The sequence below is a fragment of the Palaemon carinicauda genome, chromosome 37 (genome assembly GCF_036898095.1).
Source record: "Palaemon carinicauda isolate YSFRI2023 chromosome 37, ASM3689809v2, whole genome shotgun sequence".
Taxonomy (NCBI): Eukaryota; Metazoa; Arthropoda; class Malacostraca; order Decapoda; family Palaemonidae; genus Palaemon; species Palaemon carinicauda.
This window is the reverse complement of record NC_090761.1, coordinates 53,279,792-53,303,171: the sequence shown is the minus strand read 5'-3', so window position 1 is coordinate 53,303,171 and position 23,380 is coordinate 53,279,792. Positions and strand designations below refer to the sequence as shown.

General features: G+C 42.0%; 2 protein-coding genes across 4 annotated transcripts in view; one reads left to right on the top strand and one right to left on the bottom strand.

The window, feature by feature from the left end:
• LOC137629104 (uncharacterized) overlaps positions 1-23,380 on the top strand; it is a 261,346-nt gene that overhangs the window by 139,437 nt on the left and 98,529 nt on the right. The window lies entirely within an intron of this gene.
• Positions 1-23,380, bottom strand: part of LOC137629676 (protein-L-isoaspartate O-methyltransferase domain-containing protein 1-like) — an 89,964-nt gene that overhangs the window by 4,876 nt on the left and 61,708 nt on the right. The window contains exon 6 of the mRNA XM_068361231.1: positions 9,965-10,118. Within this exon, the coding sequence (XP_068217332.1) occupies positions 9,965-10,118 (154 nt within the window). The remainder of the gene's footprint in view (positions 1-9,964; positions 10,119-23,380) is intronic.

Here is a 23,380-nt window from a genome sequence, read left to right as displayed (position 1 = left end):
ACTGCCATCATTTCTAGCACGTTTATGTGCAGGTTCTTCTCTTCGGCTAACCATCTTCCTCTTGCTGTGCTGTCGAGGATATGAACACCCCAACCCTCCTTGGATGCGTCCGTGAACAGGAGCATCTCCGGAGGGTCGGCTGCGAAGGGCATCCCCTTGAGGGTGTTCGATCTGTCGTGCCACCACTCTAGGACTTCCTTCGTCTCCGGGGACATCGCCTTCAGGTTCCATTGTACTCCCCTGAGTTTGAGTCTCTCCTGTGGGACTAGCTTCTCTAACGACACAAGATGGCCTATCAGTCTCTGCCAGTCCTTGGCTCTCCTGGGCTGGTCCGACAGGAAGGGCCGTAGGATCTGGTCCAAGTTGTCCAATCTCTCCGCGGAAGGGAAGGCTCTCGCCAACCGGGAGTCCAGGACCATCCCGAGGTAGGTCATCCTGGTGGAGGGTATCAGTTGGGACTTCTCCAGGTTGATGATGATACCCAAGACGTTGCAGAACTGCAGGAGCTTCGCGCCTTGCTCCCTCAGTACTTCCCCTGAGGCTGAAAGCAACAACCAGTCGTCCAGGTACCGAATCAGGCGGATACCCTGTTCGTGTGCCCAGGCCGAGACTGTTGCGAAGACCATCGTAAAGACCCGAGGGGCTGTGGACAGACCGAAGCAGAGGGTCTTGAACTGCAACGTTTGGGTACCCCATTTTACCCTTAGGTACTTTCTGCTGGAGAGGTGAACAGGGATCTGGAAGTATGCATCCTTGAGGTCTATGGACATCATGAAGTCTCCCTCCCTCAAGGCCGCTAGGACCGACTTCTGAGTGTCCATCTTGAAGTCGGTCTTGCACACGAACCTGTTGAGGGCTGAGAGGTCTATGCCTGGTCTCCAGCCTCCCTGTCGCTTTCTTCACCAGGAAGTCTGCTGTAGAACCCTGGACCCGGGTTCTTGACTAGTTCTATAGCCCCTTTCGCCAGCATCGCAGAGACCTCTTCTTGTAGGGACGTCCTTCTCAAGGGATCCTTCGGTGCCAACCATTCCGCCTGCAGATCTGGTATCAGAGGTGGGGGGTCCGCCAGGAAGGGCAACCTGTACCCTTCTTTCAGAACTGTTACGGTCCACGGATCCGATCCGTGGTCTCGCCATGCTTGCCTAGAGTATTTGAGGCATCCCCCCACCTGAGGCTTCGGCAGGAGTAGGGAGCCTCTCTCCCTATCTCCTTCGAGAGGCGCGGCCTGAACGACCTCTTCTGGCGGCCAAATAGGATGGCCTGAAGGCTGACTGCGCAGCCGACGTTCCTTTACAGGAGGGCTGCGAAGGCTGCTGCCAGGACGTAATAGGGGCGTCTCTCCTGGGCTGGCTAGGCGAGGCGCGAGGAGGGAGAGAGACGTCGGAGGGTGTCCTTCTATGGGCAGGTCTTCTCGCTGGAGGGGGTCTGGGTTCTCCCGCGTCCTTTAGCTTCCTGACCCCCTCTACTGTCTCCTCCACCGCCTTCAAGGGGAACACTGAGTCATCCCACAGTGGCAGGCTCCTCAGGGACCTCGCTTCTCTGTCAGGGAGCCTCCTTACAAGTTTGCTGAGCACAGTGTCCCTCTTCCGCAGTATCCAATTGGCGGCCTGCGTGATGGATTGGTGGGAGAGGAACTTCAGGGCCTTACCTCCCGTGCTAATAAGCTCCTTCAGCAAGGCCTGATTCTCCGGGATTACTAGGTCGTGCAAGGATTGGAACCCTACCAGCATGGAGGCCCACCAATCCAGCCACAATTACACGTGCACCAGGTCCTTGGCCAGCTCCTCCATCAAGGACTTTTCCGCAGGGGAGAAACAAACCAGGGCAGTGGTAGCCATCTCCTCTGCCGCTCCTTGTCCCAGGATGGCGACTGCTGGCTCCACCGAACAGGGACCCGCACGGTGTCCTTCAGGAAGGTAGAACCGGCTCTGTCTCTTCAGGCCTTGGAGAAGTTTAGAGGCGCTCTGGCTCTTGGGAGCTTCCGCGGGGTTGGCCACGATCTTGTCAACGTGCGCCATACCCAGCCTGACATCCCTAGCCAAAGGGAGGGCTAGCGAGGGCATCTGTTGGACAGGCGCATCCACCAGCCTGCTGAGGCTCAAGAGCCAGACTTTGTCAGTAGAGGGCTCAGGTTCGTCCAGTCTGTGGAGACGCCTAATGATGCCTATCACCCTCCTGTAGGCCGAAACTTCCGCTGCCGAACCTTCTACACCGTCCTCTACATTCTCCGACGGGCGCTCCAGTGCTCGTGACGGAGGACCTCCGACGGGGGGAGCCGTACGGGGAGGAGGCATCTTCCTGGAGTGGTCCAGTCTCTGCGTTTCAGGGAGTAGGACGGGCATCGCCGCTGGGATGGAGGAAGGCCTCCATCCTGGATTTTTCTCTTCCGGCAGACCAGGGGTCTGCGGGTTTCTTCTAGGGGTCTGCGGGCTTGCCCATCGAGGGAAGGAGTCTCTCTCGTTCCGGACGATTCGTCGTAGATTTTGAGGCCGGGACGCGGCTGCCAGACCGAAGGGGCAACTCCCTCCACTGGGCGGATGGAGTCGGAACCTTCGCGGACTTATGCCTGTCCCTTGGGGCCTGAAGAGACGACTCCCTCCGTCGATCAAACCTGCTGCTGGAGACAAATCGTACTGGTGAGTGGGACCTAGGGAGCTATCCCAAGGTGCTCAGGACTGCTGAAGCCCCCAGGAGTTGGGAAAGGGGGATGGCGACCCGCACCCATTCTTCCTCCGGCGAGTCACTTCTCTTATCCTTCCTCCTGGGGGATCTAGAGCGCCAACCCACGGGGCGGGATCTGGAATGGGAACATGAGCGAGACCATCTCCTGCGTGACCTATCTCGCCATCTCCTATGGTCCCTCAGGGCTCTGTCTTCCGATGAGTTGGAGTAGGCCTCGACCGAGGAGCCCGAAGACCTGTAGGACCTCGCTGAAGGGCCTGGGTCGCGCCTCGTTGCTGGTGGGTTCAAATGGTGTTCGGTCGGCGACGAAGGCTCCAGGAAGACGGACGGGAACATAGCTGAAGGCGCTGGAGGGGAGGGGGAGCTCCTCGCTGGGGAACCAGGTTTCAAACTCCTCTTCCATCCTCAGGGGAGATCTGAAGAGCGTCTTCGGAGGCGCCCACGCGAGGGGGTCTGACGGCGGCGAGTCCTCCTTCTCGGCGGCACCCTCGGCTGCTGATGCACCTGAAAAACCTGCCCAAGAGGCGGGAGAAGAGGCTGCAGCAGTTTTACCCCACATAGGATCATCCGACGAGACGGGCCCTGCTTTCACCTACTAGTAGGTAGTAGGTTGGCCAGGACACCAGCCACCCGTTGAGATACTACCGCTAGAGAGTTATGGGGTCTTTTGACTGGCCAGACAGTACTACATTGGATCCTCCTCTCTGGTTACGGTTCATTTTCCCTTTGCCTACATACACACTGAATAGTCTGGCATATTCTTTACATATTCTCCTCTATCCTCATACACCTGACAACACAGATTACCAAACAATTCTTCATCACCCAAGGGGTTACTGCACTGTACTTGTTCAGTGCCACTTTCCTCTTGGTAAGGGTAGAAGAGACTCTTTAGCTATGGTAAGCAGCTCTTCTAGGAGAAGGACACTCCAAAATCAAACCACTGTTCTCTAGTCTTGGGTAGTGCCATAGCCTCTGTACCATGGCCTTTCACTGTCTTGGGTTAGAGTTCTCTTGCTTGAGGGTACACTCGAGCACACTCTCCTATCTTATTTCTCTTCCTCTTGTTTTGTTAAAGTTTTTATAGTTTATATAGAAGATATTTATTGTTGTTACTCTTCTTAGAATATTTTATTTTCCTTTTTTCCTTTCCGCACTGAGCTATTTTCCCTGTTGGAGCCCCTGGGCTTATAGCATACTGCTTTTCCATCTAGGGTTGTAGCTTAGTAAGTAATAATAATAATAATAATAATAACAACACCCTCCCGTCCCTCCCTCAGGTAAATCAGACTTCTGGAGAAGGGCTAGAGGCCTCTTCCCCGCAACAGACTTACCTCGGCCCTTGACACTGGGTAGGGGAAGGCGGCAGGGAGACTCTGTCCGAAGAAATGCCGGGCGAAGTGAGAGGCGAAGAGACGCTCGGTTTCCTAAGTGATCATCTAGAGGTCTTCTTCTTGGTGCCGTAGCGCACCCACTGCACCTCGTTCCAGGACTCGGACTCCGGAAACGTGGCTGTAGGGGAACACAAATTGCCCCTACACGAAGAACACAAGGAGTGCGGGTCAACTTCAGACTTAGAGAGGAAGGCGCCACATGATTTATCGGCCATAGGCCCAGGGTAACGACTGGGATGCTCCATAATGCACTAGTAAGCGAGACACAGGACACAGAGGGAAAAGGATAAGGAAGAGCACAAAGGGACCACGTGAGACAAGGGTCGCACTGGGTAAGAGAGAGCGCGTTGGGATGTTATCCGCAACGCGACCAGAAACTTACTGGAGATCGAGACCTGAGCAAGCATGCTCTCTGACCCTGGGTCGTCTCTGGTGTTCTGGTCTTGAAGCTCTGAGTTCTCTTTGGGTAGCATTGTAGCACCCTCAAAGGACAGAGAAGCATGTCATCCTGATCAACAATAATTGCTTCTTATAGAGAGAGAGAGAGAGATGGGGAAATTGAGGAAATACTCACTAATCTAGATTAGTGATCGGCGGGGTTCTGGGTATTTGGGTGCTTTCATCTCTCAGAATGACTTTCAACATAAAAAAAATACCATGCAGCTTGCCTAATGGCTTTGCCAAGGCTAAGGTTAGTAGTAAGAAGACAGGCTTAGGGTCAGATCCCTATTTGATGCACATCTCCTGGCTCGTCACTTGAGAAACTTGAATGAAATTCCAATCTAGGCCATGAATTGCGAGAGAGGGCAAGACTGTTTGAAGCTCCTCTTGAACCCAGACAATTCCCACGAAGAGGAAAGGTCTAAGCCCTTTCATCTGAAAGCCTGGCTAAAGGCCGAGTGATAGTCTTTAACAGCAGAGACTTGAGAGAAGCTTCTCTCGACAAAGGTAGACTAGAAAATCAGCTGATCAGAACTTCCTGAGACCCAATGTTGACAACTGTATGTTGAGTAATAGGTGGTAGAAGGGCAAAAAGGCGTACACCCTTGAACACTGCCAATGGATTTGGAACTGAAGAATAGAATACTGTTAGTTTACTGTTCAACCGAGTGGTGAACATATTAGATTGATGGTGAGCCCCACAGTGAAAGTAGCCCTTCCACCACAAAGATGTAAGGACCACTCCGACCCTACAACCGGCCTCTGGTGACTGAGCGTGTCTGCTAGAACATTCCTCGTCTAAAATGAACCTCACCAACACCTCTACCAAGTTGTTGACTGCCCCATTGTGTACCTGCATTACCAACTTTCAATTACTCTTGAGAAAAATTACCCACGGGGTATTGAAAGGTATCCTCAAAAACTGCTGATGTATCTGAAAGTGGAGAGCAGAATACCAAAAATTTCTTGTAAAACAGAGTGGAGAACAAATTGATCGATGGTAGGCCCCACAGAAAATAGCCTTTCCGCCATGCAGTGATGTAGAGACCACCCTAACCATAAAACCTACCTCTGGTGACTGAGTATGTCTGCTAGAACATTACTCTTGCCTGGAATGAACTTCACTGACAGCTCTATTGAACTTCCCAAGTGTGTACCTGCTTTACTAACTCACGTTGAGTCTTGAGAAAGTGCCCATCATTTGTTGGTGTAAGCCATGAAGATATTGTTGCTCAACAATGCTACCAATTGCCCTACCAAAAGCTGTTGGAAAACTTGCAGTGCTAGTACTGCTGTTTGCATTTTCAAAATATTAATATGCAGGTGCTTTTCTTCTGTGGACCATATCCTTTTACTGTTCTGCTTTCCCAGATGTATACTCCACCCTCCTTGGATGAGGTGATGAACAGCATTTCTGAAGGAGGGGACTCCCATGGGGCTTCCCTGGTTAGGTTTTCATCATACAGCAACCAGGCCAGATCACCTCACCTCTTGTTCCGGTTGATCCCAATTGTAAGGGAGATTGCTGGCTACAGAGCAGTGATGCTAAAAAAAAATTAATAATAATAGTAATAAACCTATATGCAGCTTAAGCGTAAGTGATAATGCCTCCATAACTAATGCACAGAGAGAGAACACTAACGTCTTTGTAGGAGGAGCTTCTCCAAATGCAAAAGACGTCCCCAAAAATGTTGCCACTGTTTAGCTGGAAGTTCTTGCTTGAGCAGGAATGGGTGCAGTCTCTCCCAAAGACTGCTGATACAATCCGACAGGGAGGCACCCGCTATTGCAGTGTTTATCTGTATACCCAGCTACTTCATCCTCTGCTTTGTCATGAGATAAAAATTTCCTAATTTATCACAATACCAAGATTGTGGCGAGAGGAAAGAAGTCTGTCTCGTTCCTGGAGTAACTGCCTCCTGGAGTCTTAGTGGCCAGGATCAGCCAATCTTTGAGATACCTCAAGATCTGAATCCTTCTTGAGTCGACAGAAGGAGAGGAGAGAGGTATTCAGTTCTAAGCACAGGACTTTGAACTAGTATGCTACTTCAGCAAAGGATGAAGTGGATGTAGGCTAATTTCTGTAGGAACGATGGATGGATATCTAAAAGTATGCATCCATCAGGTCTATGGAAAGAGTGATTTTTTCATTTCTGATAAGCTAACCACACAGTGCTTGTTGTCAAAATCGTGAATGGTGTTTGGAGAACTAACTTGTTTAATGGGGAAAGCTTAATGACTAGTCTCCAGCCCCAATTGACTTCTCCACCAGGAAGAGTCAACTGTAAAAGCCCGAAGAACATTCTCTGACGTCTTTGAGCAAGTTCTTATCTTCCATTACTTTCAACATCTGCTAAGGGAAGAGCTTTCTGTAGTTTCAGAGGATGGTTCTGGAATGCCAATGGTGTGCAAGCAAGAGGGCGGCAAGGGTGAGAGAGAGGTAGGTGGTTATCTGTCCCAAAAGATTTACCCCTTCCATCTCTACTCCATGCCACTTCCATGTTGCTTGAGGAGGGGAATGCCAACTTGGCATACTGACCTTCCTTCCTATACCACCTTTCCTAGATAAGTCAGTTTGGGAGCAATAAGTGGAGCAGTGTCTACACCTTTCTTGGAGGAGGAAGAAACTGGAGGGGCAGATCAGGGTCTGGAGTTGTCGACTTTCAAGGCGTGATGGAGTTTAAGCTCTCATTGTTGTTTCCTTTGAAGGGCCTAAGCCCTTAAAAGGTAACTGCACAAGATAAAAGGAGTCATGAATCACCTTCCTCCACTTCTCCATTGTCACCTACAAGTCCTCCAACGAGGAAGGGCTAGTGCCCCCAACACTGGGTTGTTCCTCAGGGATAATGCTTCTTCTTGGCCCCACCTTCCCGGCAAATTGAGGGTAAGAGGAAAGGTCACAGCCTTTGCACCTGAAAGGACAGACTGTGTAATTCTTACGCATCCCAAGATATGCCAAATCCTGGGTTGTAGCAAAATAGGTGAGAACTGAAAGGGCTCGTAACTTGATTTAAATGTATATATCGAATTTAAAATGTGAAGTTTACGTAGATTTATTATGCTGTCACGATACTGCAATATTCATTCATATTTCATCAATATTTTCTTCTGTATATCATTATTTCATTTTCTTGGTTCATAGGATATCATATGCTTAATCAAAGCACGTTTGTACTCTAATAATAAGTGCTGTCATGTTGGGCAAAATCAATCTGAACCCCCTCATATGACAGATCAGTAGTACAGCCACCAGCATTATCCATAAAGAGAAGGACTTTGAATAGCAAGTCCTTCACTAATATGCACACCTCAACTTGTGGGATAAAACACTGGTGGCACCAGTCAGGTCAGCATCTTTGACATCCAGGTCTTTGGATTGTGCATCCAATGAATGGGTAGCAGATTGTTGTTTTTGTTTTTTAAAGCCCTTGGGCTTAGACTTGGAAATAAGACCTGGCTTTAACAAAAATCCCACAGCATTGCCACACATCAAGGGGGTCACACAATCGTTGTATGCTATAGAGCCAGAGGCTTTGCTTCCTCTTCATAATAAAAACTTGTTCAGGATTATATTCACCTTGGGAGATCATCTTCGTGAAAGTTTTATTGACGTATGTTTCTAAAACGATCATGTTAGCAGAAGCAGCCTTGCCATGCAGGGAAATGCTTTTTAGGCCAAAGTCTTTCTGAAACTTCGCAAACCACCATTACCTAGCAGAAAAATTACATTTTGTTAAGTGTTGAATCACTGGACATCCCTGGTTGCGGATCTTCTACGTCGTTTTCATGTTCTTCCACTTCTTGGTGATCGCCATCTCCCCTGTTGTCTCCTCAGGTTCCTTAGTAGTAAAAGTCTCAAATGGGCTCCTACCATTTGGATAATGTTCCTATCCAATGCTATGTTCTTTCGGCCGTCTGCCATCCATAAGGCCAAAGCAGCTTTCATACGGATGATTGTTTATTACGAGCCGTAACCACTCTCTTTGCCGACTTATCATAGGTGATAGCAGCTGTCTTCCTAATGTTAAATGTTAGCTTCATCCTTCTTAATGTGACAAACGGTGGATTCATTAGCTGTTCACACTAAACTGGCTGGCCACAGCCGCAAACGTTCTCCCTTCCTCCAGAACATCCAGAAGTTTTACATTCTCAGTGATCGTCATCATTTTTCGTTTGCATTGAGGCTCGATACTAGCCTTGGAAGAAGCTGTATATTTGGGAGCCATTGCAAGGGGTAAAAATTGAAGCAAAGTTGAACACGAAGAAACCATGAAAAATTAACAATAGCACACCGTTAAATAAACCGCTTGGCAAGAAAGCTTGAATTGAAGTAGCCGCGAGATAGAGAGGGAGATGTGCGGGATCGGGATCTGCGCATCGGACAACGCACCAAGATTACAAAACGGGAAGCTGTAATTCATTGTCTCCTTCCCATGCACCAATCACAGGCGCAACTACAAAACGAGAAGCTGTGATTCGTTGTCTCCCTCCCATGCACCAATCACAGCCAGTCTTACAATGCACTACGTTACTGTGATGGTATGGTTTATGTTTTTACAACAAAGGGACACAAGGTATTATATGGACATTACATCCTAGATGGTTCTTTTTTTATCATGCAAGTTACAAATTCAAATATATATTTTTTGCTATTTTACACTTGTTTTGTTGTTCCTAGACTATGAAATAATATTTATCATTAGTATTTTAATGGATTTAATGAAAAATTTGGGGTGTTCATATATCGCAATTTTTCCACCACTTTCCAGAAAGTTTGCTACATATTTTTCACATATAAATATATTAGAAAGTCTGTGTGGATTCGTGATAGTTGAACTGCAAAGTAGCGAGGGGTCACTGTATTATCAATACAAGAAAATACTAACTTACCAAGAGAAATTATTTCATTATTATTTTTAAGGAAATATTTGCCCTATTTAATCTACTATTCCCGACAGAAGTGTGACGTCGTCACCATTAAATAATGGATGATTTGCATAATGGTATCAACAGGAACATGAGTAAATAGGGATTTTGTTCTGATGCATCAGCATCAGGGAGTGTCATCCTCCAGAACTTCAGGAGAAATTCTTATGATGATTGAAAGACAGTAATCCAGTATTACATACAACAAAATTCAAATAAAGTATTTTAAATTTGCCACTAATGTACAGAAAAGCAGTTCAAAATAGAAAGCTGATGCTATCACAAGAGCTTTTTAGGATTATAAATTTACTTGGTGGTCTAGTTTAACAAGGATTATAAATTTACTTGGTGGTCTAGTTTAACAATGTTTTAATCATGATAATAAAAAAAGATGGGGGAGGAAACCTTCTCTAACAAGTAGTCAAAAATTATGGCTGCATTTCTCGATTTTATGAAACAATAAAAATATCAAGAGCACAAGATATGATTACTTTAGGCAAAACAAAGAGAACATAACTTACGAAGAGGAACGCTAGCAGGAGGATGGGAAGCATCAGGCATAACAAGTGATGAGAAAGATACTGGCAATAGTGAGATGGTCTCCCAAGTAGTTGGCCCAGTCCGTGTTATCTTTACTAGCTGATCATTAAGAGGCATTACTAAAACACCACCCTCCTGTCATGGAAGAATATCGTTAATCTTAATGATCTAGTAAAAAAACACAAATACTCTCAAGGCTCAGATTTTGAGATATATCAAGACTATCTCTACATTTCCATTACTTATACTGCCAGCAATTGTTTTCTAATAATTAAATCTTTTTATTTTTCTTAGTGTTTTATTACTATTTTAACATGCCTTTCTTTGTCTTTGGTATATTTTGACATACAATTCTTCAACATTAAATATTACAATAAGCAAATTCAACATGCAAATAAAATTGCAGTAAGGTTATATCATTGTCATATGTCCTATGGGGTATAAATTAATAGGGACTTTGTGTAGGAAACCATAAGCATCCATTTTCTATCAATTTTATTTTCCTTGTGTTCTCTTCTGTCAATTTTTACTTGTTTGCCCAACTTTTCTTAAAGGATTTGATTCAGTTTAACATTATATACAGTATAATATATGCATGCCTTCTCTACATCACATCACTGTACATTTGGCATGTACAGTTTTTAAGCTATTCAACAAACTTTAAAATCAGAGAATCTTATTTTACTAACTGCAGTATATCCTGTGAAGTTATTTCTTTGTTTTTCAGTGGCTACATTTCCATTTTACTTTATATAGTCTAAAAATATTACCTAAAAAACTACATAAATAATTAAAAAAAAATATTTTTGCATAAAATGCCCAACAAAGATATTTTACGCTTCTTTTCAATAGTATTTTTAAAAATTGTAAACTAAATAAAATTTCTTGGAATGGGAAAACAAATACTGTGAGATACAGCATGTCATTTTTTCCAGATATGGACACTGGAGCTTCCTTATTAGCATGACAAGAGGGAGACACCAGAGATTAAGAGCCTGTTCAGAAGTTCCCTCCAAAAATTAGTCCCTTTAATCTCAATTTTGTTTGTTTGGTAATATTATACTTCAAAACCAGAGGCAGCTATTGATTATTTTCTTTTCATAAACAAAATTGTTTAAAAATTAAATGTATCAGTGATTATATCCTTTTAATAAATACCATTGTTTAAAATAATGACACCCAAAATAATTTCCGATGTACGTAACAATATTAGTCAGGTTTTTTTTCTAACACCAATGAGATCTGAATGGTGTCACACAATAAGACTCCTGATTATATTTTGTTTCTTAGCAATGAAATGAATTATAGAAATGGGGATGATACTGAAAACCAATTGGTTCTTTTGTTTCAAGTTTATCCAAACAAATATGATTTTGGAATTCAGGCATAATTCCACAAAATTATCTCACATTAACAATGACGACAGGTGTCTGATGTGTGCTCCGCTTACTCTATCAGTATCAGTAACTTTTATTGTAAATATAATGATGCTACTTTTATATACCAGCTTGAAGTAAAGACAATGACCTGTTGAACTTTCCTATATTACTTAAAAGTTTCACAGTAGCAAAATATTTGAAAAGCAATTCCCACAAGGAGAATCACCAACCCCATGTAACCTTTGCAGCCTCTAATTATTATTATTATTATTACTAGCTAAGCTACAACACTATAGTCTATTTTTTATAGCGGTGCATATTTGCACTAACTCACAGGGGTGCCCTTTTAGCTCGGAAAGGTTCCTGATACCTGATTGGTCGGAAGTATTTTTGTCCGAACACCTTCATTGCTCTCGAATGATTACCTAGTAATGTGAATCGAAACTTATTTATTAACCTATATTTCTCCATCAGATATATGTTTTGTCAATAAACAATATTAAAGAATAAATATATTATAAAGAATCGTCTTGCTAAGTCTAAATTTAATAACACAATCCGCCGAAGTCAACGACAGTAACTTGTTTTCGGATGCACGCTTTGTAATTTTGTAATTTTTCACATATTTTAACACAAATTGGGATAAATTACACTCAGCCTAAGTTAAACATGTTATTATAAACTTTCTTTGAATACCAGAACTTACCAAAAACATGGAATTAATAAAACCCAATATTTGTGAAAACTTATGGGGAGGTAAAAGAACAGCCTGTAGCGGCCTGGCGGAAAAACGATCCCTTCTGACTCGTAGACGCAGTTTGTTTATTCTTTCGTAATATAGTTCGGCCTATTCCTTTCAGTTTAAATAGTCTTACATTGTTTCTCTTCGTATTATTTTGCTTAGTATTTTCCCACATTCCTGTTCCTCACCTAATATCTATCTATTTTCCCCGATATCCCTTCTTTCATATAGGCCTATTTGATATCCCCACTACGATTCCTTATGTTTTGTGCCTTACGTCAGTAAGTATGTAAATAATAACAACAACATAAACTTTATGCTGTGTAGCAAGTATAACCTATTCTGTAAACCTGAAATTAAGCATAGTATTTTTTTATTTCCACTTCTACACTATTTTAATGAGACTAGCACGCGCTTCCCTTCAAGCCATCACTTTCGACAGAGGATAAGAAATAAGGAATCGTAGTGCGGATATCCCATATATGAAAGAAGGGATATCGGGGAAAATAGATAGATATTAGGTGAGGAACAGGAATGTGGGAAAATACTAAGCAAAATAATACGAAGAGAGACAATGCAAGATTATTTAAACTGAAAGGAATAGGCCGAACTATATCACGAAAGAAAAAAAAAAAAAACTGCGTCTGCGAGCCAGAAGGGATCGTTTTCCCGCCAGGCCGCTACAGGCTGTTCTTTTACCTCCCCATAAGTTTTCACAAATATCGGGTTTTATCAATTCCATGTTTTTGGTAAATTCTGGTATTCAAAGAGTGTTTATAATAACATGTTTAACTTATGCAGAGTGTAATTTTTCCCAATTTGTGTTAAAATATGTGAAAAATTACAAAATTATAAAGCGTGCATCCGAAAACAAGCTGCTGTCATTGACTTCGGCGGATTGTGTTACTAATTAAATTTAGACTTACCAAGACGATTCTTTATAATATATTTATTCTTTAACATTGTTTATTGACAAAACATATATATGATGGAGAAATATAGGTTAATAAATAAGTTTCGATTCACATTACTTGGTAATCATTCGAGAATAATGAAGGTGTTCGGACAAAAATACTTCCGACCAATCAGGTATCAGGAACCTTTCCGAGCTAAAAGGGCACCCCCGTGAGTCAGTGCAAATATGCACGGCTATAAAAAATAGAGTATAGTAGTTGGAAAAGCAAGATGCTATAAGCCGAATGGCTCCAAGAGGTAAAATAGCCTAGTCAGGAAAGGAAATAAGGAAATAAATAAAATATATGAGAAGTAATGAACAATTGAAATCAAACATTTTAAGAATAACATTAAAACAGATCTTTCATATACTGTATAAGATATAAACATAGACTTAAGTCAGACGGTTTGACATAAAAACATTTTCTGCAAGTTTGAACTTTTGAAGTTCTACTGATTCAACTGCCCGACTAGGAAATTCTTTCCACAACTCGGACATAGCTAGAATAAAACTTCCAGAATACTGTGTAGTATTGAGCTTCATGGAGAAGGCATGACTATTAGAATTAACTGCAAACCTAGTGTTACAAAAAAGATGGTACTGTCTCGTAAGATCTGAATGTAAAGGATGATCAGAATTATGAAAAATCTTAATGCAACATGCATAACAAATTGAATGACTGTGCCAGAGATTGATATCTAGATCAGGAATACGAAATTTAATACTGTATACCGTAATTTCCTGTCCCATAAATAAAGATGAGAATCCGCAGCTGAAGAACAGACAGGAGAACAATAAATCAAAACGGGGTGGAATGAAAGAATTAAAACACTTCTTCAGGATACATTACCACCGAGCATCTGACAAGATTTTCTCCATAAGCCAATTTTTTTTGTGAAATTGAAGAAGAGAAGACCTAATGGATTTCTTCAAAGTAAATTTTCTGTCAATAAATTTTAAGAGATATACAGCGTTCAGGAAAAATTACTTATACTGAGATCCGGATGTTGCAGAGCCACTTTCCTCGACCTACTTACAAGCATACTTGAGTTTTGTTAAGATTCAACTTCATGCCCCATAATATGCATGATGCATTAATTTTAGCTAGATCTCTCGTAAGGGATTCAGCAACCCCTGATCTACATTTAGAGGATGGAATTGAAGCAAAGAGAGGAGCATCATGTGCATATGCAATGAGCTTGTTTCCTAGTCCAAACCACATGTCATGTGTATATACAGTAGTATGAAAATTAATGGGCCAAGAACAGTGCCCTGGAGAACAAACAAAGGCCTCGTGATTAAAATCAAGGCCAATCATCAAGAACTTCCTGACCACAATCAATGGATGGGATTTCTGTACAGCATTGGAGATTGTAAGAAGTGCATCACATGCTCCAAGGACTTTTTACAAAAGCCAAATTGCAAACTAGGGAACATGATTACCTTCAGCAAACCTATTTAGACATCTTGCCAGATGATCAAAAACTTTAGAATAAGTTAAGGGTAATATGCCCAACTAAGATAAGGTGGGTCTGTTATGATGCATCTCAGTAATTCACTAGTTTTGTGATATGATCACTCTAGCTTCCAATTGTAGTCATCCCCGTCTTGTACTTCGAGGGATTATGTAGTTGTAACTACTAATTTCCAATAGAAATGAAAGTGATTAATTTAAAACATGCACTATTATGCAAACGTTATTTCAATGTCCCAAATCTAGATATGTTCTAATCTGTAAAATTACAGCTAGTTTAGCATATAATCCTATTCTATCCGACAACACTGAAATTACCAAACAGTTCTTTGCTCAAGGGGCTAATTACTGTAATGTACAGTAATTGTGCAGTGGCTACTTTCCTCTTGCTAAGGGTAGAAGAGACTACCTATGGTAAGCAGCTCTTCCAAGAGAACACTCCAAAATCAAACCATTGTTCTTGATCTTGGGTAGTGCCATAGCCTCTGTTCCATGGTCTTTCACTGTCTTGGGTTAGAGTTCTCTTGCTTGAGGGTACACTTGGACACATTATTCTGTCTTATTTTTTCTTCCTCTTGTCCAGGCTAAATAGAAAGGCCATGGATGCCTGGTGGTTTATCAAGAGGTTGTCTTTTCCTTATCTGATTCTCTTTCCTTTCAAAACCATCCTTACAGTCCTCCCTTCAGTTGAAGTGGCTATCCTGGAGGGTATTTAGCCTTGCATGGTGTATCGGCTCCTCCATGTTGACCAGTTTTTCCAACTTTTTTCTGTAGTCTATGGGTTTGATCAATCACTCATTTATATTTCTGTATATATTATTTTTGTTTTCATTCTTGTTAATTTGATTTTTAAATATGATACTGTATATCTTTCTTATTACCATTAATTCTTATGCTCTCTGGAGACATAGAGCAAAATCAGGGACCAGTACATCCTAGATTTCGTCAATGTTTTCAACTGTATTGCAATATTCATGGTCTTCAAGCAAATATTCAAGATAACACAGTTGTGTCTAGTCAGTATCATATTCTTTTGTGCTCAGAAACTTTGGTTTCTAATATGAGGCACTCCTCTGAGCTCCTTATAACTGGTTTTAAGAACCCAGTAATGTTGAAATACGATGCCATCCCTAGGGCGAGGGGAATGGCGGTGTATATTAGGACTGAATACCCTGCTTCTCATAAGTCCTGCTATGAATGTGGATGTCATGAGATTCAGGTAATAAAAGTTTGTGGCAGGCATAACAAATTCTATTTATGTTCGATCTACCGGAATCCAGACAAGGATGATTCTATCTTTGATTGTCATCTCACCATTATGGCTAGGATACAAGATGATGATAGAAAGGCCTCTTTTGTCTTTGTTGGTGATTCCAATGCTCACCATAGGGAGTGGTTAAATTCTGTTTCCCCCACCGATTGCCATGGCTTTAGACTTTGCCTCTGAATCAGGCTGTGAGCAAATCATAAGTGAAGCTACTCACAGGTCTGGTAAGTGCTTCGACCTCGTATACACTGACTCCCATGGTGTTATAACAAGTAAGGTTGGTTCTCCAGTTGGGACATTGATCATGCCTTAATTTCATTAGTAGTGAGGACTGAGCAGCCTGTCCCTGATGTATCATACTCAAGTAAGATTTACATGAAATCTCAAGCAGACTGGATTGGGATTTTGCATGATCTTTTGTGCTTGAATTGGTCACAATTGTATAGTAGTGTTCATCCTGTTGTCCCTTTGAATGAGAATCTAGTCAAAATAATTGATAGGCATATCCGTTTTTGTGTGTTAAGGTACAGAGTGAAGGACAAACCATGGTTCAATGATGATTGTAGACATGATTATTTGGAAAAGCAGGAGGCCTATCATCTTTGGAAGGGTAGATCAGATCAGATTTGACCTCAAATAACTATACTCAGCTTAGAGCTTTTGCCCACAGAAAAGGAATACAATTTAACCATGAAAGAAACCCTTTCTGGTACATAAATGGTGGACTACCCTTAAATCTGCACTTTTTGGTGTAGATGCAACAGTTCCTCCTTTACTTACACCAGATGGCTCTGTCACTCACTGTCCAAAGCAAAAGGCAACCCTTTTGGCTGATGTGTTTGACAGTAGACAGAGTAATGAGAAACTCAAACTTCCTCATTCCTGTTTTCCCGAGGCTAAATTAACTAGTTTAGCTTTTCAATCTCGTAAATTATAGCTCTCTTGATGGACCTTGATGCTTATGGAGGTTTAGACCCAAATGGTATTTTTCCTTTGTTTTTTATAAAGACTGCAGATTTCTTAGCTCAAAAGTTATTTGTTATTTTGCGCAAGTTAGCAAGAGGAGGAGCTTTTAGCACTTGTTGGAGAACTGGTAATGTTACTCCACTATGTAAATGTGTTTTTGGTATCTCGAGTCCAACTGATTACTGCCCAATTTCCATAACTCCCATATCTAAAAAAAATTTTAACCTCTTTAGGCAGAACATCTTAATAGGTTTACTGAAGGTTATCATCTGTTCCCTAGTTTTCCATTTGGTTTTCATGAAGGCCTTTGAAGCATGTGATGTCCTTGTTACAATCTCCAATGCTGTATAGAAATCCCTTGATTGTGGTTAGGAAGTTAGTAAGATTGGCCTTGATTTTAGTGCCGCCTTTGACAGTGTTTATCATGAGGCCCTCGTTTCAAACTCAAACAGTTGGGAGTGGGTGGGTCGTCTCTTACCATCATTATTGAATAGATTGCAAAGAGTTGTTGTTGATGGGCACCATAGTGAGTATAGGAATGTGATATCTGGTGTTCCTCAGGGTAGTGTTCTTGGCCAATTACTTTTCATACTATAAACATATGACGTAAGGTTTGGCTTAGGAAACAAGCTTGTTGCATATGTAGATGATGCTACTCTCTGCATCAATTACATCTCCTGAATGTAGATCTGGGGTTGCTGAATCCCTTAATAGAGAACTAGCTAAAATTAATGCATGGTGCAAATTATGGGGTATGAAGTTGAATCCTAACAAAACTCAAAGTATGATTGTAAGTAGGTCAAGGACCGTGGCTCCTCAACATCTGGATCTCAGCATTAATAATGTTTCTTTAACTTTGCATGACTTAAAATTTTAGGTGCGATTCTAAACAGCAAATTTACTTTTGAGAAACACATTAGGTCTGTTGTCTTCCTCAATTGCACAAAATATTGGCTTGTTGTCTTTAAAGATTTTTGGTGATGAGTCTGCTCTGAAGAAGCGTTTTAATGCTTTCATTCTACCTTGTTTAGAGTATTGTTCTCATGTCTGGTCTTCAGCTGCTGATTCTCATCTTAATTTGTTGGACAGGAACTTACGGTCTATTAAATTTCTTATTCCCAATCTAGATATTAATCTCTGGCAGTGTCGTTCAATTAGTTCATTATACATGTTGCATAAATTTTTTTATAATTTTGACCATCCTTTACATGAAGATCTTCCCGGACAGTTCCATCCTGTTTGTAATACTAAGAATGCAGTTAATTCTAATACAGTAGTCAGGCGTTCTCCATCATGAGACTCAATACTACACAGTACTCTAGTTTTATTCCAGCTGTGACCAAGTTGTGGATGATCTTCCTAATCGGGTAGTTGAATCAGTAGAACTTCAAAAGTTGAAACTTGCAGCAAATGGTGGAGTGGAAGCAGATGTACGTCAGAGAGTGAATGAAGGTTGCAAAGTGTTGGGGGCAGTTAAGGGAGTAGTAAAAATTAGAGGGTTGGGCAGGAATGTAAAGAGAGTTCTATATGAAAAAGTGATTGTACTAACTGTGATGTATGGATCGGAGTTGTGGGGAATGAAAGTGATGGAGAGACAGAAATTGAATGTGTTTGAGATGAAGTGTCTAAGGAGTATGGCTGGTGTTTCTCGAGTAGATAGGGTTAGGAACGAAGTGGTGAGGGTGAGAACGGGTGTAAGAAATGAGTTAGCAGCTAGAGTGGATATGAATGTGTTGAGGTGGTTTGGCCATGTTGAGAGAATGGAAAATGGCTCTCTGCTAAAGAAGGTGATGAATGCAAGAGTTGATGGGAGAAGTACAAGAGGAAGGCCAAGGTTTGGGTGGATGGATGGATGGAGTGAAGGAAGCTCTGGGTGATAGGAGGATAGATGTGAGCGAGGCAAGAGAGCGTGCTAGAAATAGGAATGAATGGCGAGCGATTGTGACGCAGTTCCGGTAGGCCCTGCTGCTGCCTCCGATGCCTTAGATGACCGCGGAGGTAGCAGCAGTAGGGGATTCAGCATTATGAAGCTTCATCTGTGGTGGATTATGTGGGAGGGTGGGCTGTGACACCCTAGCAGTACCAGCTGAACTCGGTTGAGTCCCTTGTTAGGCTGGGAGGAACGTAGAGAGTAGAGGTCCCGTTTTTGTTTTTGTTTCTTTGTTGATGTCGGCTACCCCCCAAAATTGGGGGAAGGGCCTTGGTATATGTATGTATGTAATGTTGTTAATGTTTTTGAAATATTTTAATTGTTCATTAATTTTTATATAATTTATTTATTTCTTTATTTCCTTTCCTCAATGCGCAATTTTCCCCTGTTGGAGCCCTTGGGCTTATAGCATCTTTCTTTTCCAACTAGCTAATAATAATAATAATAATAATAATAATAATAATAATAATAATACTTCACTTACTGAGCCCTCAGATGTCTAAATTCTGGTATTACCTTTTCTAAATTATTTATTTTACTGAAAAACAGAATTTTAATAAAATTTCTTATTTCTATACTACCCTGATGTTCATATTGCTTCTCGAGAAGTTTAGTTAAATTGACATTAAAAGTCAGCAGGAAAGACAACTTAGAAAGCAATAAACACTTACAGGTAGTTGTCGACTAACAACATATGGGGACCTAGAGACATGTCGTAACTTAATCTGGACGTTAGGTCTAACTTAAAAAAAGGGAAGTTCTGTAGATTCAGAAATATGCTTAGTCATATTTAATAAATTTTTCTTACTGTATATCATTATTTCATCTTCTTGTTTCATAGGATATCTTATGCTATATGAAAGTATCTTCCTATATTTATTGAAGGGAAAGAAAACGGAAATATTTTAAACTAAAAAAATCTACAGGTAAATGTTAATTAATCAAACCTTCTGGAGAAAGAGCAATATGAAAATCAGAGGAGGTTCACAGAAATGAATATAATTCATCATTAAAATATAAATAAAAACCTTTGCACAGTAGAAAAACTCAAACCTATTTCAAGCAACACTACCAAAGTATTTTTATCCTTCACAAGAGGTTTCTTTATAAATCCTATTTTTGAGATTATGGAATTCATAAAAAATGGAAATAATGCTGTTAAATTATCTACTTCGTTATATAAATATACCATATACAATATTTGCCTTAACCAATGTGTATATATTCACCACCCATCGTTTATTTGTGAGCAACTTTATACAAAAATTACTATACTGATTTTAACCAAATGGTGGCTTTGTAACATTTTGGATAGTGTACATCAAAGTTCAAGTACACCGCAGTACTTTCAAAATAATTACAATGTTTAAGTATATGGCAAATATTTTGTTATTTTTCTTTTATAAATATTATGTACAAACTACTGAACCAATTTCTACAAAACTTTGTGGATATGTGGGGTAATGACTCGAGAACAAATCCATTAGATTTTGAAGAAAATACATTGAAATACAAGTACGCAGTGGGTTTAAAAGCAAAATAAGCCTACTTGGCATGCCCCTCTATTTTACTATGTGACAGAGAACATAGTTCATAATACTAAACTTAAATGTAAAATGTTATTTTGATTATAAAATAAATTTTTGAATATACTTACCCGGTGATTATATAGCTGCAACTCTGTTGCTCGACAGACAACTCTACGGAAAAATTCGCCAGCGATCGCTACACAGGTTGCGGGTGTGCCCAACAGCGCCATCTGTCGACCAGATACCCAGCTCTCAATGTAAACAAAGACTCAATTTTCTCCTCGTCCCACTGCGTCTCTATTGGGGAGGAAGGGAGGGTCATTTAATTTATAATCACCGGATAAGTATATTCAAAAATTTATTTTATAATCAAAATAACATTTTTCAATATTAAACTTAGCCGGTGATTATATAGCTGATTCACACCCAGGATGGTGGGTAGAGACCAGTAATATATGTTTACACTTTTATGAGCTAAGAGTTTTTTATTTCATTTTAGAAGTTATCAAAATAACAAAAACAAAATAAATAGGTACCTGGTAAGGAAGTCGACTTGAACAATTACTCTGCCTTTTAAGTACGTCTTCCTTACGGAGCCTCGCGATCCTCTTAGGATGCTGATCGACCCCTAGGATCTGAAGTATCAAGGGTTGCAACCCATACAACAGGACCTCATCAAACCCCTAATCTAGGCGCTCTCAAGAAATGACTTTGACCACCCGCCAAATCAACCAGGATGCGAAAGGCTTCTTAGCCTTCTGGACAACCCAAAAAAACGACAATAAAAACATTTCAAGAGAAAGATTAAAAGGGTATGGAATTAGGGAATTGTAGTGGTTGAGCCCTCACCCACTACTGCACTCGCTGCTACGAATGGTCCCAGTGTGTAGCAGTCCTCGTAAAGAGACTGGACATCCTTTAGATAAAAAGACGCAAACACTGACTTGCTTCTCCAATAGGTTGCGTCCATTATACTTCGCAGAGATCTATTTTGCTTAAAGGCCACGGAAGTTGCGACAGCTCTAACTTCGTGTGTCCTCACCTTAAGCAATGCTTGGTCTTCCTCACTCAGATGTGAATGAGCTTCTCGTATTAACAGTCTGATAAAGTAGGATAAAGCATTCTTTGACATAGGCAAAGATGGTTTCTTAACTGAACACCATAAAGCTTCAGATTGGCCTCGTAAAGGTTTAGTTCGCTTTAAATAGAACTTAAGAGCTCTCACAGGGCATAAGACTCTTTCTAGTTCATTGCCTACAATATTCAATATGCTGGGAATATCGAACGATTTCGGCCAAGGTCGAGAAGGCAGCTCATTTTTGGCTAGAAAACCAAGTTGTAGCGAACATGTAGCTTTTTCTGACGAAAATCCGATGCTCTTGCTGAAGGCATGAATCTCACTGACTCTTTTAGCTGTGGCTAAGCATACCAGGAAAAGTGTCTTTAAGGTGAGATCTTTCAGGGAGGCTGATTGTAGCGGCTCAAACCTGTCTGACATGAGGAATCTTAGTACCACGTCTAAATTCCAACCAGGTGTAACCAAACGACGCTCCTTCGTGGTCTCAAAAGACTTAAGGAGGTCCTGAAGATCTTTATTGTTGGAAAGATCTAAGCCTCTATGCCGGAAGACCGATGCCAACATGCTTCTGTAGCCCTTGATAGTGGGAGCTGAAAGGGATCGTCCTTTTCTCAGGTATAAGAGAAAGTCAGCTATTTGAGCTACAGAGGTACTGGTCGAGGATACAGAGACTGACTTGCACCAGTTTCAGAAGACTTCCCACTTCGATTGATAGACTCTAAGGGTGGATGCTCTCCTTGCTCTAGCAATCGCACTGGCTGCCTCCTTCGAAAAGCCTCTAGCTCTCGAGAGTCTTTCGATAGTCTGAAGGCAGTCAGACGAAGAGCGTGGAGGCTTTGGTGTACCTTCTTTACGTGTGGCTGACGTAGAAGGTCCACCCTTAGAGGAAGACTTCTGGGAACGTCTACTAGCCATCGAAGTACCTCGGTGAACCATTCTCTCGCGGGCCAGAGGGGAGCAACTAGCGTCAACCTTGTCCCTTCGTGAGAGGCGAACTTCTGCAGTACCTTGTTGACAATCTTGAACGGTGGGAATGCGTATAGATCTAGATGTGACCAATCTAGGAGAAAGGCATCTATATGTATTGCTGCTGGGTCTGGGACTGGTGAGCAATATATTGGGAGCCTATTGGTCAGCGAGGTTGCAAAGGGATCTATGGTTGGTTGGCCCCAAGTGGCCCAAAGTCTCTTGCATACATCCTTGTGGAGGGTCCATTCTGTTGGAATTATTTGCCCTTTCCGACTGAGACAATCTGCCATGACATTCAAGTTGCCTTGGATGAACCTCCTTACTAGTGTTATGTCTTGACCTTTTGACCAGATGAGCAGGTCCCTTGCGATCTCGTACAACGTCAGTGAGTGGGTCCCTCCTTGCTTGGAGATGTACGCCAAGGCTGTGGTGTTGTCCGAGTTCACTTCCACCACTTTGCCTCGAAGGAGAGACCTGAAGCTTTTCAAGGCCAGATGTACTGCCAGCAGCTCCTTGCAGTTGATATGCATGATCCTTTGACTCGAGTTCCACAGTCCTGAACATTCCCGACCGTCTAATGTCGCGCCCCAGCCTACGTCCGATGCGTCCGAGAAGAGAACGTGGTTGGGAGTCTGAACAGCCAGGGGAAGACCCTCTCTTAGGTTGATACTGTCCTTCCACCAAGTCAGACAAGACTTCATCTTTTCGGAAATGGGGATCGAGACCGCTTCTAGCGTCTTGTCCTTTTTCCAGTGAAAAGCTAGATGGTATTGAAGAGGACGGAGGTGTAGTCTTCCTAATGACACAAATTGTTCCAGGGATGATAGCGTCCCTACCAGACTCATCCACTGCCTGACTGAGCAGTGTTCCTTCTTCAGCATGTTCTGGATGCATAACTGGGCTTGGCTTATTCTGGGGGCCGACGGAAAAGCCCGAAAAGCTAGACTGTGAATCTCCATCCCTAAATACACAATAGTTTGGGATGGGACCAGTTGCGACTTTTCCATATTGACAAGGAGACCCAATTCCTTGGTCAGATCTAGAGTCCACTTTACATCCTTCAGACAGCGACGACTGGAAGAGGCTCTGAGAAGCCAGTCGTCCAAAT